Source organism: Oppia nitens, unplaced genomic scaffold (genome assembly GCF_028296485.1).
Source record: "Oppia nitens isolate AA-2021 unplaced genomic scaffold, nextdenovo-longstitch-racon4-pilon3 scaffold16_pilon_pilon_pilon, whole genome shotgun sequence".
NCBI classification, from domain to species: Eukaryota; Metazoa; Arthropoda; class Arachnida; order Sarcoptiformes; family Oppiidae; genus Oppia; species Oppia nitens.
In genome coordinates, this window is record NW_026533195.1 from 1,326,318 (window position 1) to 1,344,160 (window position 17,843).

The window sequence follows — 17,843 nt, forward strand, 5'->3', positions numbered from 1 at the left end:
AATCTGTTAATTAATTATATTATCAAAAAAAATAATGATAAYATATAAGCGTAATATTATTAGTATTATTTTACAACTATTTAAATTGTCCATGTTGTTAATAGTATTATTATTATTAAATGTAATTGATCCGGGTTATCATTGCTGTCAAGATGCTGATAGAGAAATACAAACAAATGATGATTTTAGACAAATGGAAGGCAGAAAAAGTAAAAAAATATTGAAAAATATGGAAAAGAAGGTAGTTCAAAAAATCTAATCGTCTAATTGTATTTTTCTAATTTTACTTARCSCCCCCTCTTGCCCACTCCACTCCACTCATACCATAACAACAACAGATTGTCCAGGAAGTCAACATAAATGTCCACTGGGTCCATGGTGTTGCGATGATCATGGCAATGCTAGAAATTGTCCGCAACAAGAGTGTCGATCAATTTGTTGCCCTGAAAAACATATATGTCTCAAAAAATTGGATAACGAACAACTGACCGATTTGGACGGACAAAATGAAGGATATTATTGCAAAAATGATGGTCAAAATGATGGAAGTCAAGATGGGGGGTCAAGGTGGAGGTCACGGAGATCATGGAGATCAAGGAGAAAGTCAAGAAGGAGATCAAGGGGGAGGTCAAGGTGGATTACAAAAAAGAGAACAACGGTAAGGTCAAAGTTGAGACACCTAGCAGTATATACTGTTTATAATAAAAGATGGATCTATCTAATTAATAAATAATTTTTTTTGTTAAATGACTGGAAAAATTTTTTGTCATGTTAAGCACCTAGTATCTATTAATTTTAATTATTATTATTATTATTATCACGAATTCCTGAAAGGAATACGTATATGCATTCTATAAGTCGGTCTGTCGGTCTGTCGGTCTGTCGGTCTGTCGGTCTGTCGGTCTGTCGGTCTGTCTGTCCCACGAGGACATAGGTTCGAATCCACTATTTGCTACAAATTTTTTTTTTGTTTTTTTTTCTTATTTAAGTTTATTTTTTAGGAAATTGAAGAAAATTGTGTCCAAAAATTAATTAAAAAAATTTTGATTTTTTTTGAATTTTTTTTTGATTTTTTTTTGAATATTGATTTTTTGTTTTTTTCGTTTTTAAGTTTTATTTTTTATGAAATTGAAGAAAATGTTGTCCAAAAATTAATTAAAAAAATTTTGAATTTTTTTTTGAATTTATTTTTTTGAATTTTTTTTAAATATTGATTTTTTTATTTTTTTCGTTTTTAAGTTTATTTTTTAGGAAAATAGTAGTTTATTTTGTAATACTGAATCATTTGATACCCCACATGACTATAGTTGTATATTTTGTCATACTAAATCGTTTGATACCCTACATAACTTTAGTTGATTTTATTTTATCATACTGAATTTAATTTTTAATTATGATTAGGAATTCGTGTGGAAATGCTTTCTAGCATTCTCAACTGGTTATTATTATGACATATGTAATTTTTATTCAGGTTCATGTATATAAATTTTGGTCTCCTTAATTAATCAAAATTAATTAGTAGACAATATATTACACAATAGGTCTAACACTGATTGCGATCAATAACATAAAAAATAAACATTAATTTTTTATAGTAGCCAACAACAATAAAAAATAAGGAAAAGATTGTTTTCAGTATCTTTTAATGTAATATTAAAACACAAAAAAAAAACAAATAATTATTGTATTTAAAAACTTTAAGTAACAAACTGCCATATAATGGCTACTGTATAATCATCAGTATTATCAATAATAATTGTAACAGTGTCAATTATTATTAATAATTATTAATCTTGTTGATTCTGCTAATGATCAAATGTTAAAAAAATAAACAATATCAGATACTTGTAACAACAACAAAAATATATAGTAAAGTATGCATATAGTTAATCACCTTGTATAATTATATTATTTACATTTCTGAAAAATTAATTTATTTTCTAGCTGGTAATTTAAATCGAAATCTTAAATATATAAAATTTAAAAAATTGTATTAATTAATGTTTTCAAATTACCAAAAAAAAATAATTTAGTATTTAAAAGTTTTCTATACACATTTTAAATTTTTTTTTCTAAATTAATTGTATTTTATGTATTTTATATTTTTAAATTGTCAATTAAATTGATAATTATATAATAAATAAATAATTAAAATATCGATATATAGAAGTTATAAAATTTACATATGCTTGAATATATTAAGCATTCAGGGTGTCGGGCTATTTGTTGTCCAGAAAATCATACGTGTCGTTCAAAATCGTGGCGTCTAACGGATATGGATAAACAAAATCAAGGCTATTATTGCAAAAATGGTGGTCAAGATGATGCAGGAGGTCAAAGCGTAGGTCAAGGAGGAGAACAGGGTGGAGATCAAGGCGGTGGTCAAGATGAAGGTCAAGGTGGATATCAAGGAGGAGATCAAGGAGAAGGTCAAGATGGAGGTCAAGGTGGATATCAAGGAGGAGGTCAAGATGGATATCAAGGAGGTCAATATGGAGGTCAAGATGGAGATCAAGGTGGATATCAAGGTCAAGATGGAGGTCAAGGCGGAGGTCAAGATGGAGAGTAATCAAGAAGAATGGTTATCAATAAATTGTTTGACATTTTACGTAACAACATAAAACTATAACAGAAAATCTTTCTGGCACTCAACTGGTTTTTAATTAATATATTTGTACTTTTGTTTGTATATATTTTATACTTACATAATAATAATAAATAACTAAAATTATTTAGTTTAGAATATTACATTTCATATTAAACAAATTAAGTACAAACTATAACTGACAAATTTATTATGATAATGATAATTTGTAGTCAAGAAATAATAATTTAATATAAAAAAGAATCATCAAAATCAGATTGGTAGTTTTATTTTTATGGCTTGTTAAGTTTATCATAAATCATAATATATAAAATAATCTAAAATAAAAATGGCGTTATTTATGAATATTATATACTTATTAGATGAATTTTTCAATTATATTACTATTTCTAAAAATGTAATTATTAATTGTTGACTAGTTTTCACAATAATAGAATTTCAATATAAATTATAATATAAAATTGCAAAAGTGTGATTTATATTGAAATTCGAAAAATAATCTTGACAACAAAATATCATTATCATAATAAATTTGCCAGTTATAGTTTGGCCTGTAGCATAGTGTCTTTAGTTTCTCCTGATATTTTGTATATCTGGACATCCTAGTTTTGTGATTGTGTGTATATTAAGTGTGGTCGATATGATGTTCTAAAATGTATTTTACAGAATTAAATTATTTCTAACCGTTTAAAAGTTATTCAAAAAATACGCGGCTCAAGATCATTTGACCGTATCTTTATATATCTTTATTTATACTGTTATATAAAGATTATAATATTAGTAAAAAAGGTTAATAACTAGTTAATATTTAATTTTTGTAATAATTTTAAAGAAACTCTTTTTTTTTAATTATTATCATAATAAATTATTAATAATGATATCAATGCATTAATAATTATTACATAATTAATTATTATTATGTTGCAATAGAAATTAAGAGATTTTTTAAGCATTTCTAAATATTAAATTTCACATTAATTACTAATTACTTTAGTTAATTTTTTTTAATTTCAAAAAAAGTTTTTTTTTGTTAATTAATTTAATAAAATCGCCATTAAATTATATAGATATTTATATACCTGTATATATATATATATAAGCTATAGATATCTAATAAATTTATATTTATAAACTTAAAAACTGTACTAAATTTATTAATCAAATAACTATGACTATCTGTAAGAATATTATTATTAGTAGTAGTAGTAATAGTTTACCACTAGCATTAATACTGTTATTTAAATTGTCCATGTTGTTAATTGTAATTCATTTGGGTGTCAATCAATGTGAAACGGATGAGGATTATAAAAAATTTGATGAAATGTTAAGCAAACAAAATATTGAAAAATTTGGAAAAGGAGGTAGGTTAAATATATATTAATTATTTGCTAGTTGTAAATTAATTGTAAAATTTCGAATTACCATAACAATAATAGATTGTTTAGGTACACACACACACACACAAACACATATAGTCACACAAACACACAGAAACACACATATAGACACACAAACACACAGAAACACACAGAAACACACATACAAGCACACACACACAAACACACACACATACATACAAACACACACAAACACATAAACACGAACAAACACACACACAAAACCATTTAATTATTTTATAATAAAGGTTTATGAATTATTACCTCCCGACAAACATACCTACAACACTTTTTTCAATACAGACTGTACAGGTAGTCGACATAAATGTCCACTGGGTCCATGGTGTTGCGACGACTTTGGTAACGCTAGAAATTGTCTGCATTCACCGTGTGGAGGAGTTTGTTGCCCTGAAAATTGGACATGTGGTACCAAACAATTTGGTCTAGATGATTTGAATATACAAAATCAAGGCTATTATTGTAAAAATGATGCTGAAACTAATGGTGATCAATTTGATGATCAAGGAGGTCAATTCGGTTATCTAGGAGGTCAAGGTGGAGATCAAGGAGGTCAAGGTGTAGATCAGGGAGGTCAAGAGGGAGGTCAAGTTGAAAAGTAATCTAGACTAAAATTTAATTTGTTTTTGTCAAAACTCTCTGTATATAAATAAAATAAAATTAATTTCAATAAAAAATTAAAAGAATTAAATTGAATAATAATTAATAAAAAATATTATATATTTTTTTTAAATTTCAATTTTATTTTAAACTATAAATGTATTTGATTGTATTTAAAAACTCATTAATAAACGGCATATTAATAAAATAAATATTTAGTATAATACTAGTATTAAACTATTATTTATTTTATATAAAATAGTAATACATTTTATTTATTTAAATACAATTTCAAATAGTTTTTTATTTATTTCAAATAAAACCTCTTTAATTACAAAAATATAAATTAATAAAACTAATATGTTTGTTTCTATAGAAATGAAATTAATTTTTAATACTTATATTTCCGATTTAAATTAACTTTTATAAAAAATTATTTTAAATAGTTTATTTTATTTAGTAATTCAGTAAACAACTATTTATTATATAACTATATAATTATGACTAATAAATTTAATTTAATTAGTAATAGTTTACTACTATTACAACTAATTAAGTTGTCCATTTTGTTTATAGTATTATTATTAATACTAAGTTTATACAGATGAGGAATTTAAACAAATGGGTGATGCTCTAACCAAACTTAATATTGAAAAAAATGGAAAAGGAGGTTGGTAAATTAATGATAGATTAGCTAATTAGCTAGTTAATAATAGTAAAATTTAGTAAAAACTATTACTATTACTATTACTATTACTATTACTATTACTATTACTATTACTATTACTATTACTATTACTATTACTATTACTATTACTATTACTATTACTATTACTATTACTATTACTATTACTATTACTATTACTATTACTATTACTATTACTATTACTATTACTATTACTATTACTATTACTACTATTACTATTACTATTACTATTACTATTACTATTACTATTACTATTACTATTACTATTACTATTACTATTACTATTACTATTACTATTACTATTACTATTACTATTACTATTACTATTACTATTACTATTACTATTACTATTACTATTACTATTACTATTACTATTACTATTACTATTACTATTACTATTACTATTACTATTACTATTACTATTTGATCCGTCGGGTTATCATTGTGATTGAGATGCTAATAAAAAAATGTTTACAAATGAGGAATTTAGACAAATGGAAGATGCAAAAAACAAAGAAAATATAAAAATATTTGGAAAAGGAGGTAGGTGAAATTTTTAAAAAATTATTTTTTAACTATTTTATATTATTTACTACCACTTGATTATACCAATCATCTATATATATAAAAAAAGATTGTCCAGGTAGTCGACATAAATGTCCACTGGGTCCATGGTGTTGCGATGACCATGGCAATGCTAGAGATTGTCCGCATTCATTTTGTCGAGCCATTTGTTGTCCGGAAAATTATACATGTCGTCGAAAATTTGACGAACCCGAATCGGAATTGGATAGACAAATTTATGACTATTATTGCAAAAGTGATGGTCAAGATGATGGTGGACAAAGTGGAGGTCAAAATGGAGGTCATGGAGGTCAAGATCAAGGTGGTCAAGAAGGTCAAAGTGAACAAGGAGGACAAGATGAAGGTCAAGGAGGACAAGATGGAGGTCAAGGAGGACAAGATGGAGGTCAAATAGGACAAGATGAAGGTCAAGGAGGTCAAGATGGAGGTCAAGGAGGACAAGATGGAGGTCAAGGAGGACAAGATGGAGGTCAAGATGGATAATAATCTAAAAGTTATCAGTGATTGTTTTAAATAATTATTATAATAGTATCGCATATTATAATCTACTATTGTTTATAATAAATAAAATTTATTTATTAGAAAATAATTTTATTATAATTTTTCTTTTATTAATTTCAAATAATATTAATAATGAACATTAACTAACAAAAAATATTTTATAATGAATAAAATATTATTTTTGTTAATTGAAATTTAAAAAATAAAACAACGCCATAATTATTTTTTTTAATCAATTAATTAAATTAATAATAAATTAAATAAGTTATTGAAAAAAAAAGTAAAAGTAGTTATTATAATTTGTATGTTGAAAATCTACTACTATTACTACTATAATAAATATATTTTTTTAATTAATTTTTCTAAATTACTAATTAAATATTTTCAAAAAAAAATAATATTCTATTAATTAATTAATTTTATGAAATATATATTTTTTTATTTTTAAACACAAAAAAATATACTTTATTTTAATTGTAATTTGCAGTCGTAGTAAATGCATTCAAATTAATTAAAATATATTAATATTACTAATTAATTAAACTAAATTATGTCTACAAATTTAACTAGGTTATTATTATTATTAATTGTGTTGGTATTATTAATATCAACAATAATAATTGATCATGGTCATTGTTTACCAGATGATGGCAACCCTGATAGTATTCAATGGGATTCAAATGATGGCCAAGAAGGACTTATTAATGTTGGATAAATAAAATCAATTTTTAATTAATTAATTAATAAGATTTTTAAATTTATTTTTAAATAATATAATTAATTAGTTATAAAAAAATAAAGTAATAAATTATTTTTAATTAAATTAATAGACGCCATTTTGATGATTTAATTTTTTTTAATAACATTTTAAATAATTGTTTGTATTTTTTTTTAATAATTACTGTATATTTATATAAATTATTATTAGATTATTACTATTGAATTAGTGTTATTATATTTACTATAATTATTATGTCTAAATTTAATTAAAATTGTCTATGCTGATTTTTTGTTAAATTAATAAAAAAGTTAATTAAATTTACTATTATTTTTTTTTTACTTTTTATTATTAATGAATTTGTTTTAAATAAAATATAAATATAAATATAATTTGTTTCTCTTATAATATCTATTTTAATAATAGCAATAAATATTTTTTATCTAAATAATTTATTAACTCATTAATTAATTACAATTTGATGAAAAAACAAATAATTAAATGCTATTTTATAATTAATGACAATTAGATAAAAATTTAGGTTAATAATAATATTTAAATAGTTAAGAAAATAATTATTAAAAATATATTGAATAATTTTTACATGAATAGTATTATATATATATATAATATATTAAATAATTATTTTTATATATATTAAACAATATATATATATACTATTTTTTTATGATTAACAGTATAATACAAAATTGGTTTATAACTATATATAGATATTAATTAAAAGTTTATTTTATTTTACAACAAAGTAGACACAAAAAAAAAACTTTTACGTAAAATAATATAACAATTATTAATAAAACAAACAAAAAAAATCTATTTATTTAACGGCGAAAACATATCCAAATACTCGGGCTGTTTGGCACTCCATCGGACAACTTCGGGTCCGGCCATATATCGGGGCTGACGGCCACCGCCACCGTCGCCTCCGCCAACTGTTTCATAATCGACCGATTCGTAGGCCATTGATTTGCGGCCGCACTGACCGCTACCGTCTAGAGGTCCGCCACACGAATCGTAGTAGAGATCGCCGCCGCCGACGCCGCCGCCGGCATCTGCGTAGAACTCTTCGCTGTAACGATGCTTACGTTGGCTATCGTTAATTTCGGCGCGTGTTTCGCGTAGTTCGCGTCGCACGCGCTTAGAATAAATCCGGAATACGATTACAACTATTACAATGAATACGACGAGTACGGCAAACAATATACCAGATATGGCAAACCCGGATAGACCTGTATTTTTTAAATATAAAAAAAATTATTTAATTTTTTATTAACTAAATATATTATATTTTTAGAAAATTTTTTTAAATATAAAACTTAATATTTTCTTTTATATTTTAAAATTAAATCAATTTATAGATTATTATTGGTTTTCTAATAATGTCTATATATGCAATAAAAAATATTTATCTAAAAAAATAATTAATTATTATTTATGAAAATTACAGAAATTTGCAAAAAAAAATTATTTAATTGGAAAAAATATAATTTTTATAAAATAAAAAAACTACTATTGAATAGTTTTCTTTTAAAAATTATATTACAACTCAATAGTTAGACTAAGTTTTATTTATGACTAAAATCATTTTATTTCGAAAAAATTATTAACTAATTAACAAATTACAGTTTACAAATTAAAATAAAATAAAAATAATTAATCAAGCTAATTAATTATTTTAKTAAATATATATTTTGTTAAAAAAATAGTTTAAAATACATATAGTAAATACTTAGTACTAGTATCTATAATACTAAATTAATTAAATAAAATATATATTAGGTTATTAATTTGTAAKTATTATTAAAAAAATTATATTAAATTAAATAACTAGCACAAATTTATTAATAATAAAATAATTAGTTAAAAGTAAGTAAACAAAAATATGTAAACAAAACTCATATTTAATTATTTTTTTAAAAAAATATAAAAATAAATAATTTATTTTTATTTCAAACTTACTTGTATTGGTACAAAACGGTTGTTTGCCCGACCAGTGGCCAGTTTTCAGGCATAGCCTAATATTTCGGCCGGGCATAATATCGTCCTCACGGGCACATACATACCTGACCCAGGTATCATTGATGGCGTACCAGTGGGTTTTGTTCAGATAGTAGGCGTTACCTATTTCTTCAATTACTACCGATGAGTCCAAGTTGTCGGTAATTTCCGGTTTCGGGCAAACAATTTTCGGCTTACAAATCGGCCACTGGCCAGTCCATTGGCCATTTGCTGAACACGTAAATCTATGTCTAAATGTATTTGATGATAATTAATTAATTAATTAATAATTTAAATAATTTATTGTTTTTTTAAGTRATAGGAATATATGTTTTTTATTAATTAATTAATTTTGTTTTTATATTATTATTATTAAAAAGTTTTTTTTTAGAAAATTAATTAATTAACTAACTAATTATAACATTAAACTTTTAAATTAGTTATTTTAATTAATTAAAAATAATTTTAAATAGTTAAATAATTTGATTGAATATTAAATTCATATAAAATTAATTAATTAATAAATTTAAAAAATATATTTTTATTTTCCTAAAATAGTAGATAAAAAATTAATTAAAAATYAAATAATTAATTAATTATTTGTTGTATWTTTATATATATATATATATATATATATATATATATATATATATATATATATATATATATATTATTATAAAAAAATATTGTATTTTWTAATTTAATTTAATCAAAAATATWATTTAAATAAATTTTAAATAATAAATTGTTTTATTWTAACAAAAATAACAACTGTGTTTATACTTACTTAATATTACCGCTCAGTTGGCTTATCATTGTTGCATCCCTGTCCYYATSRTTCAAATCGATAAACGAATCGTTACACGATATAAATGCATAGCCTTGTTCAGTGTTGGCATCGACACCCAGATTTTGGACTTCAAATTGTCCGCAATCGGGTCGGACTAGTTTACCGCCTGGCAATTTGGATGTATATACGGTGCCGAGGAAAACGGCATCCAAACCCAGCTCATGCGCTACACTGGTATTTATGTGGACAGTTAGCTGATTGTCTGGTTGTTCCTGTTTAGGGTCGACACCCGGGTTGAGATCACAATAATAATAGTAACCAATAGCCATATCGGATGGTCCGAGTACTTGGCGTTTCGTTTTCTGTAGACTACATTGACGCTGTTTGCTGACTACCGGTACCACAGTAGGTATGGACTGATTGGCACTGGTAGGTCGGGTCTGGTTATTCAATGGAAACCATACGTCCAACAAYAGRTAGGCTATGCTTACGGGTTGATCAAATCGGATACGCCATGTATAACAACGGGATTCCCGTACGGATATCTGTATGTCTAACGGTACCCGTTGGGAATGGTATGAATTACGTCGGATCGGATGCTCGGTGGTGTATCCCATGTTGTGTTAACCGGTTGGGACAGTAGCTGACGATTGCCGGGCGATTGACAATCGTAGACATCCATGTGTACTACCTGTGCGTCCAAATGTTCGCCTATTTTATAGTTTAGTATTTTTTTAAATAATAATAATTAATTTATTTATTTATTATAAAGAAATAATATAATAAATAAATTATTATAAATAAATAGTTTAGTTATTATTAATAAATAACATAATTAATTATATTTAGTTAAAAATAATTTTTTAGTAATGAATTATTCTAATTAATAGTTATTGATAAATTATTAATTATAGTTATAATATTTGAAAACAAATAATTAATTACAGTTTTTATTTATTTTTTTAATTAATCTATTGTGATTTATATGGTTAAAAAACAAATTTTTTATTTTAAAAAAATTTACTCAAAATTTTTGTAATTAATTAATTAATTTTTTTTGTTGATAATTTAATTTTTAAACACTAATTATAATTATTATCATAATTTCTGGTAATATATATATTTTTTWWWAAAAATAAATTTTTATAATTTATATCTAATATATATATATATATATATACTGTATATAACTTAATATGATTTAAATAACTAAAAAAAATATCAATAAAACTAAACTATATATATATAAATTTTTTTTAATTAAAATATTTATTTATTTATTTATTTATTTATGTAATTTTTTTAGACACCACTAATACATACCGCACCGAAACGGACTGCCTGTCCACTGGCCGTTCAGACACTGTCGGGTTTGTTCGTGTTGGGGAAACTCATCCGATTTGCAATAGACTGAGACTTTTTCCCGATTATCGAAACGGCTTTTTTCGGGTGAAATCAGCCATAGACTGGACTTTGGCGGCAAACCAGGACGTCCGCACATACCGGTGACCGGCGGTGTCGGTGACTGTATGGGTGGTGACGACTGGTCTATCGTATAGACAGTTGTTATTATATAAACTAATAAACAACTAATACTAGGATTAATAATAAATATTAATTTGTAATTTAAAATCATTTTTTGTTTGTTTGTTATTTTAATTATGTATTTAAATTAATTTTAATTATTATTAATAATATCATTGAACAGTTAAATATAAAAATAAAAACAACAAAATATAATTGAATTTTAATTTATTGGCCAAAAATAAAAACTAGTTTTTTTCAAAAAATATTTTTGTATTTATTATTACTATAAAAATAAATAACTAATTTAAATAAATAGTTTGAATAAATAAATATTTTTAACTACATTTTTTTAACAAATAGTTAATCGATTATAAAATTTATTGAAAAATTTATTTAACAAAAAAACAAAACAAAATTATTTTTATTAATATTTTCTACAATTTTTATAATCCGGGAAGTGATGTACAAAAATATTGTAGAAAATTATTATTATTATTATTATTTCAAAGACATATCAATAATATCAACAAAAAACTAGTTAACACTTTTAACTATATTTTTATATTAAACTATATTAATGTATAATATTAAAAAAATTAATATATTTTTAAATAGTAAAAAATTATKATATATAAAAAAATTAGTTTTTTTAAATATTATTCATTAATAAAAATTTATATAAAAATATATAAATTAAAACTTACAACAAAAATTATACATGTTCATTTATTTATAAAAAATAAAACTTATTATTTTATTATAATATATTATTGTTTATAAGTTTTATAACAATACAGTCAAACACAATATAATTTATATTTATAAATACTGTATATATATATATATATATATATATATATATTTAACAAATATATTAATTAATAATTTTTCAATTTAAACAACAACAACAAACAAACAAAAATGTCAAATAAATTAATTTTTATAACAATGAAAATAATAATTATTATTATTATTTACTTATTATCAATACTGTCATCAATGGATGGCTTATCATATCAATGGTGGTCCAGGGAGTATAGGGAACAGGGATTTGGTGGCCATAATGTTAGGACACCCATACCGTTTCATTTAAGGTATTCATATTTATTATTAGTTTTAATTATTATTATTATTATAACAATATCTAAAATTTAAAAAAAAGATAATTAATTAAATCAATTTATTTTAATTAATTTTTTATTGAAAAAAATAAATAAAAAATAATTAAGATTACCAAAATTAGGATGGAAAATATTAAAAGATATACATGGTGATTTAAAATCAATAGCTACCGATGCTAAATATGTACCCAAAAATGTACTGGATATTTTAAAAGATTTTCCCATTATAAATAAGGTTAATAGTAAATTGGTTCAAGATAAAACAGTTTAATTTTATATTAGTTATTATTTTATTGTTTGTTTTGTTAATATTATTTATATTTTATTTTTTTTATACAAAAATTTTTTTTTCAATTTATTCTCTATTTATTTAATAATAATAAATAAAAATATGTTTTCAATATCACCTTAGTAATATAACAATAAAATTTWAAAGTGCAAAAATCTATAATTTTTATTTTATAAATTATTTATATATTTTAAAAATAAATACTTTATTATTAATAATTTTTCAAAGAAAAAAAACAAATTTAAAGTCAAAAAATACATTTACAAKAAAACATATAATATTTTTTAGTATTTTATGTCTACTATACAAGGATTTCCTCTTTTTATTATTATTATTATTATTATTATTATTATATGATTTACACAATATATAGATAATAAATGTTATAAAATTTTTATTATACTTATTATAAAAATTTTATTATTTACTTATATCTAAATATTAATTTTTTGTATAAAAGTTTATGTTTTAATTAATTAATTAATTTTTACTGAAATACAATATGAGTTATCAGAAAATTATCAATTTATTAATATTATTAGCTAGCTACATTTTATTGATAATTATAATAATTGACCATCAACAATGTACTGGTCAAAAATTAAAATGGTGGAAACGTAATTATAGGGAAAATTTTTATGCCAGTAATAAATATGGTAAACATGGGCACAGGTATGTAAAGTTTATATAAATATATATATATATTAAAAAAATAATATTTAAAAACAGTTAGTCATATAGACTTATATGTGTATATAAAAATTTTTATATATACAGTAATATACATTTATGGATAATAATAATTTGTTTTTAATAAATATTCATTACTTTTTTAATATAATTTATTTATAATTTATTTTTGTTTGTTTTTTTTGGATATAGACTACAAAAAACAAGATATGTTTAAAACAACAATTAAACAAAAACAAGAAAATTAATTTAAATAATAATTTAAATAAATATTAATTATTATTATTATTTATAATCAAAAAAATGTAAATGATTAAAATCTAATATATGTTTTTTTTGCATTAATTGTCTATCAATTTACTAAAAATAATAGTTTATTAATTTAAGAAACAAAATTTTAAAAAAAATATTTAAATAAAAAATAAAAATAAACTATTAATAAAAATTATATATCAATAAATTAAATAAATGTTTTTAAAAAATAATTTAAACAATTTTTTTTTATAATAATGTAATATTTTGTAATAAAAATTTTATGCTTTAATAAATATTTGAAACACAAATAATTTATTAATTGAGACTAATTGTTGATTATTAAGATTTTTATTGATTATTATTACTATTATTATTAATATTTTGTTAAATTAATAATAAATATAATAATAATAATAATAATAATAATAATAATACTAAAAAATATTATTATGACTRTTATTGTTATTAAAGACATATTTGTATAATTAATTATAATTGTTATTATTATTATTATTATTTCTATATATTGCATGTTATATTATTAACTACAAAAATATAAATAATTAGTATAATAATCATAATAACAATAAAAACAATTAACTATTTATTCAAGTTTAACGCACACTTAATTATATGTAGAAAAAAATTATTATTATTATTACAGTATAACATATATATATATACAGTATATACCGGTATATACTGTATATTACATTATAACCTATTTATTAGGTATTTATATATACCTGTAATAAACAGTTTATTGTAAATATCGCCCAAAAAAAACAATAGCAATGTTTTTCAAAACAAAATACATAATTAGTAGTAAATTCATTATATATATACATATTAGTGTGCAATAAGTATATATTATATATATATATATATATATATATATATACTGTATATTGTTTATCATCCCTTTATTTTCTATTCAAAACTGTTTTTTGTTAACAAATATTTTTCAACAATTATTATTATTATTATTATTGTATAATTTAAAATAAATATATAATATACATATTTATGTTACATATATATATATATATACTGTATATTAATTTTTTATTTAAATGCACCAAATTATTCATTGTGTTGTGTATTGTTGTTTTTTTAAATGAAAATATTTTGTTGTAATTGTTTTAACAATTTAACAAAAAAAAAATTAAAAATATTTTTTGAAAAGTAAAAATATTTTTTCTCTACATATTTAGCAGTCAATTATCACGTTAGTCATGTATACTTAAATTTTTTTTATTTATAATAATAATAATAATACATATTTGTATACTATTTAATTAAAATCATACAATCATTTAATTGGTGTGTATATATATATAATGTTTGGGTGACTAATGTTATTTATCTATTGTTTTTTGTGTTATATTTTCATATATATATATTCATATATAAATAATATATATATATATATATATATATATATATAAAAAAAGTTTAATAAATATATTACATTTGTGTGCAAAAGTGTAGGCATATTTTGAAACATGTTTTTTTTTTGTTGTAGAAACCATTGAAGCAAAAAAATAGTGTCAAATATATTGCAAAATATAATATTTTAATATAAATATTATATATTTATATATATTTAATGATTAGTTTATTTCAATAGTGAAATATATAAATGTTGAGATGTTTAATATATTGTAAAAAACTTATATATATATATATATATATATATRTGATATTTAAAATATTTGATCTAGTGTAATTTTTATTAATTAAATTATTTATTACTAAACTAATAATAAATAGCTAATAATTATATAATATGGCCAATGATAAAGCTAAATGTAAGTAATAGAAAAAAATAATAATTATTATTATTTATTATTATATTTATTTTTTTTTATAAATAATTTAATAGTCCCAACAAAATCTATGATACCGGTGCCCAATACTACTACTACTACTACTACTACTGGCAATAATTTGACACGACTCGGGTATTATGCAAAAAGTACCCAAAGTTTATATAATAATAAAAAACAACAATTTAGTTGTTGTTCAACAACAACATCATCATCATCGACAACAACAACAACAAAAAATGATCATGGTCAAAAATTATTAGCAACTAACAGCACCTGTAGCACCAGGCAGCATCGACATCATCAATCAACTTTAAATCTATCCAGACACTATTCAACGTCAAAAATTGCAATAGCTACTACCACTACCACCAAAAATGGCCAGGTAGGTCAACAACAAAATAATAATAAAATCAATTATTTTGGTTATATAAGCCGGGCCAGTTCCTATATGGAGTTAAACAAACAACAACAACATCAACAAGGTTAGTTAAATTATTTTTAAAAAAATAATAATAATTAATTTTTWAAAAAATAATAATAATTAATTTTTAAAAAAATAATAATTAATTTTTATTTTATTTTTCTGTGTTGTAAAATATTATATAATATATTATTTTTTTAAAAATAATTTTTAAATGCTCTCAATTTTAGTCATATACAGTATATGATTAATAAACTGTATTATTATTTAGTTATTTTTTTTATAGTTATTAAAAATATATTGCTAATAGTAATAGTACTGGATAATTTTTTTTTATTATTATTATATAAATCAAATTAATAAAATTTATTATAAACTTTATAGTAATTATTTATATATATATATATATATATATATATATATAAATAATTATTAATACTATTAGTATAGAAAAATATTATACTAATTAAATTATTTTTTGTTGTTGTATTTATTATTATTATTATTATTATTTTTAAAAAAATTATTATTATAAATTAATTAATTAATTATTGTTTTTTATTTCAAATTAGTTAATAGTAATACTGCTACTACTACTCGTTCATTGGATATACACTCATCCCGGTGCCAAGCTTATCATAATAATAATAATAATAATAATAATCAATTGGCATCATCATCATCATCATCACCTAGTACAACTAGAAAATTGACCAACTACAAATTAAAAAATAATAATAAATTTTCACCATTTTATTCCGATAGTAGTAATGTTTTAACAACATTAGTAGTAGACAACAATCAATTACTAGTTGAAAATAATAATAATCAAAATGATAATGATCATTTATTACAATCAGATAATACAGGTGCTCAACAACAACAACAACAACATACAGGTGCTGCTACTGCTAGTAGTAGTAGTAGTAGTACTAACAGTTCAATAATCAATGAACCTAGCTTATCTGATACTACTAGTATATCTAATAATAATAATAATAATAATAATAATCAAATTAATAAATTATTATTATCAGCAAATTGTGATCCAGCTAAATTAATTACAGATTATCTATTAGATAGAAATTTTTTAGATAAATTTACTGATAAACTATTATTAAGTTTGAATAATAATAATAATGATTATCTTAATGATACTAAACTAATTGATGATCTAAATATTATTGATAATAATAATCTAAATAATAATAATAATAATAATAATAGTGATAATATTATAATTAATAAAAATAATTTAAATACTAATAATAATAATATCAATAATAATAATAATAATGAATTTCCACATTATGTAAGTATAGATTAGATTAATATAATAATTATTATTATTATTAGCTTAGGTTTATATTAAGTTATATTCATTTTTTTATAATATTAAAAATAATTTTTAAAAAATTATAATTATTTTATTTTTAAAATTTTATTTATTTTTTTATTTTTTTAATTAACAGATTGAAAACAAATTGCTAAAAGTTGTTATAAAACATTTGAGAGACAAGTTGTTTGATGTTAACACTAGTTTGAGAAAACTATCGCAACAATTGTCGGCAAATGTAAGCCTCAAACAAACAAAAAATAATTAATAAATAATTAAAAAAAATACAATTAATAAAAAAAAAAATTTATAGAAAGAGATGAACGACTCGTTTATCAAATCAATGACTATTAGAGGACAACAACAATCACTACAGTTAGAGATCAAACAGATAGACATCGATCGGCTTAGCGGACAGTTAGCCGATAAACGG

At 21.4% G+C, this 17,843-nt stretch overlaps 4 protein-coding genes across 4 annotated transcripts; 3 read left to right on the plus strand and 1 right to left on the minus strand.

Annotated features, from left to right (window-relative positions):
- The first annotated feature begins 77 nt into the window (after positions 1–77).
- Positions 78–2,569, plus strand: LOC128965255 (uncharacterized). The gene is made up of 3 exons (XM_054311905.1): positions 78–209; positions 339–658; positions 2,204–2,569. The coding sequence occupies exons 1-3, from the start codon at positions 92–94 to the stop codon at positions 2,567–2,569; spliced, it is 804 nt and encodes a 267-aa protein (XP_054167880.1). The 5' UTR covers positions 78–91.
- A 1,245-nt stretch (positions 2,570–3,814) lies between these two features.
- LOC128965256 (uncharacterized) lies at positions 3,815–4,622 on the plus strand. The gene is made up of 2 exons (XM_054311906.1): positions 3,815–3,966; positions 4,306–4,622. The coding sequence occupies exons 1-2, from the start codon at positions 3,855–3,857 to the stop codon at positions 4,620–4,622; spliced, it is 429 nt and encodes a 142-aa protein (XP_054167881.1). The 5' UTR covers positions 3,815–3,854.
- A 615-nt stretch (positions 4,623–5,237) lies between these two features.
- Positions 5,238–6,409, plus strand: LOC128965145 (golgin subfamily A member 6-like protein 2). Its single transcript, XM_054311801.1, has 3 exons — positions 5,238–5,290; positions 5,817–5,869; positions 5,961–6,409. The coding sequence occupies exons 2-3, from the start codon at positions 5,821–5,823 to the stop codon at positions 6,392–6,394; spliced, it is 483 nt and encodes a 160-aa protein (XP_054167776.1). The 5' UTR covers positions 5,238–5,290; positions 5,817–5,820; the 3' UTR covers positions 6,395–6,409.
- Positions 6,410–7,964: 1,555 nt separating this feature from the next.
- LOC128965257 (uncharacterized) lies at positions 7,965–11,424 on the minus strand. Its single transcript, XM_054311907.1, has 4 exons — positions 11,263–11,424; positions 9,937–10,650; positions 9,111–9,400; positions 7,965–8,380 (listed from the first exon to the last, which is right to left on the minus strand). The coding sequence occupies exons 2-4, from the start codon at positions 10,554–10,556 to the stop codon at positions 7,965–7,967; spliced, it is 1,326 nt and encodes a 441-aa protein (XP_054167882.1). The 5' UTR covers positions 10,557–10,650; positions 11,263–11,424.
- Between the last annotated feature and the right edge of the window lie 6,419 nt (positions 11,425–17,843).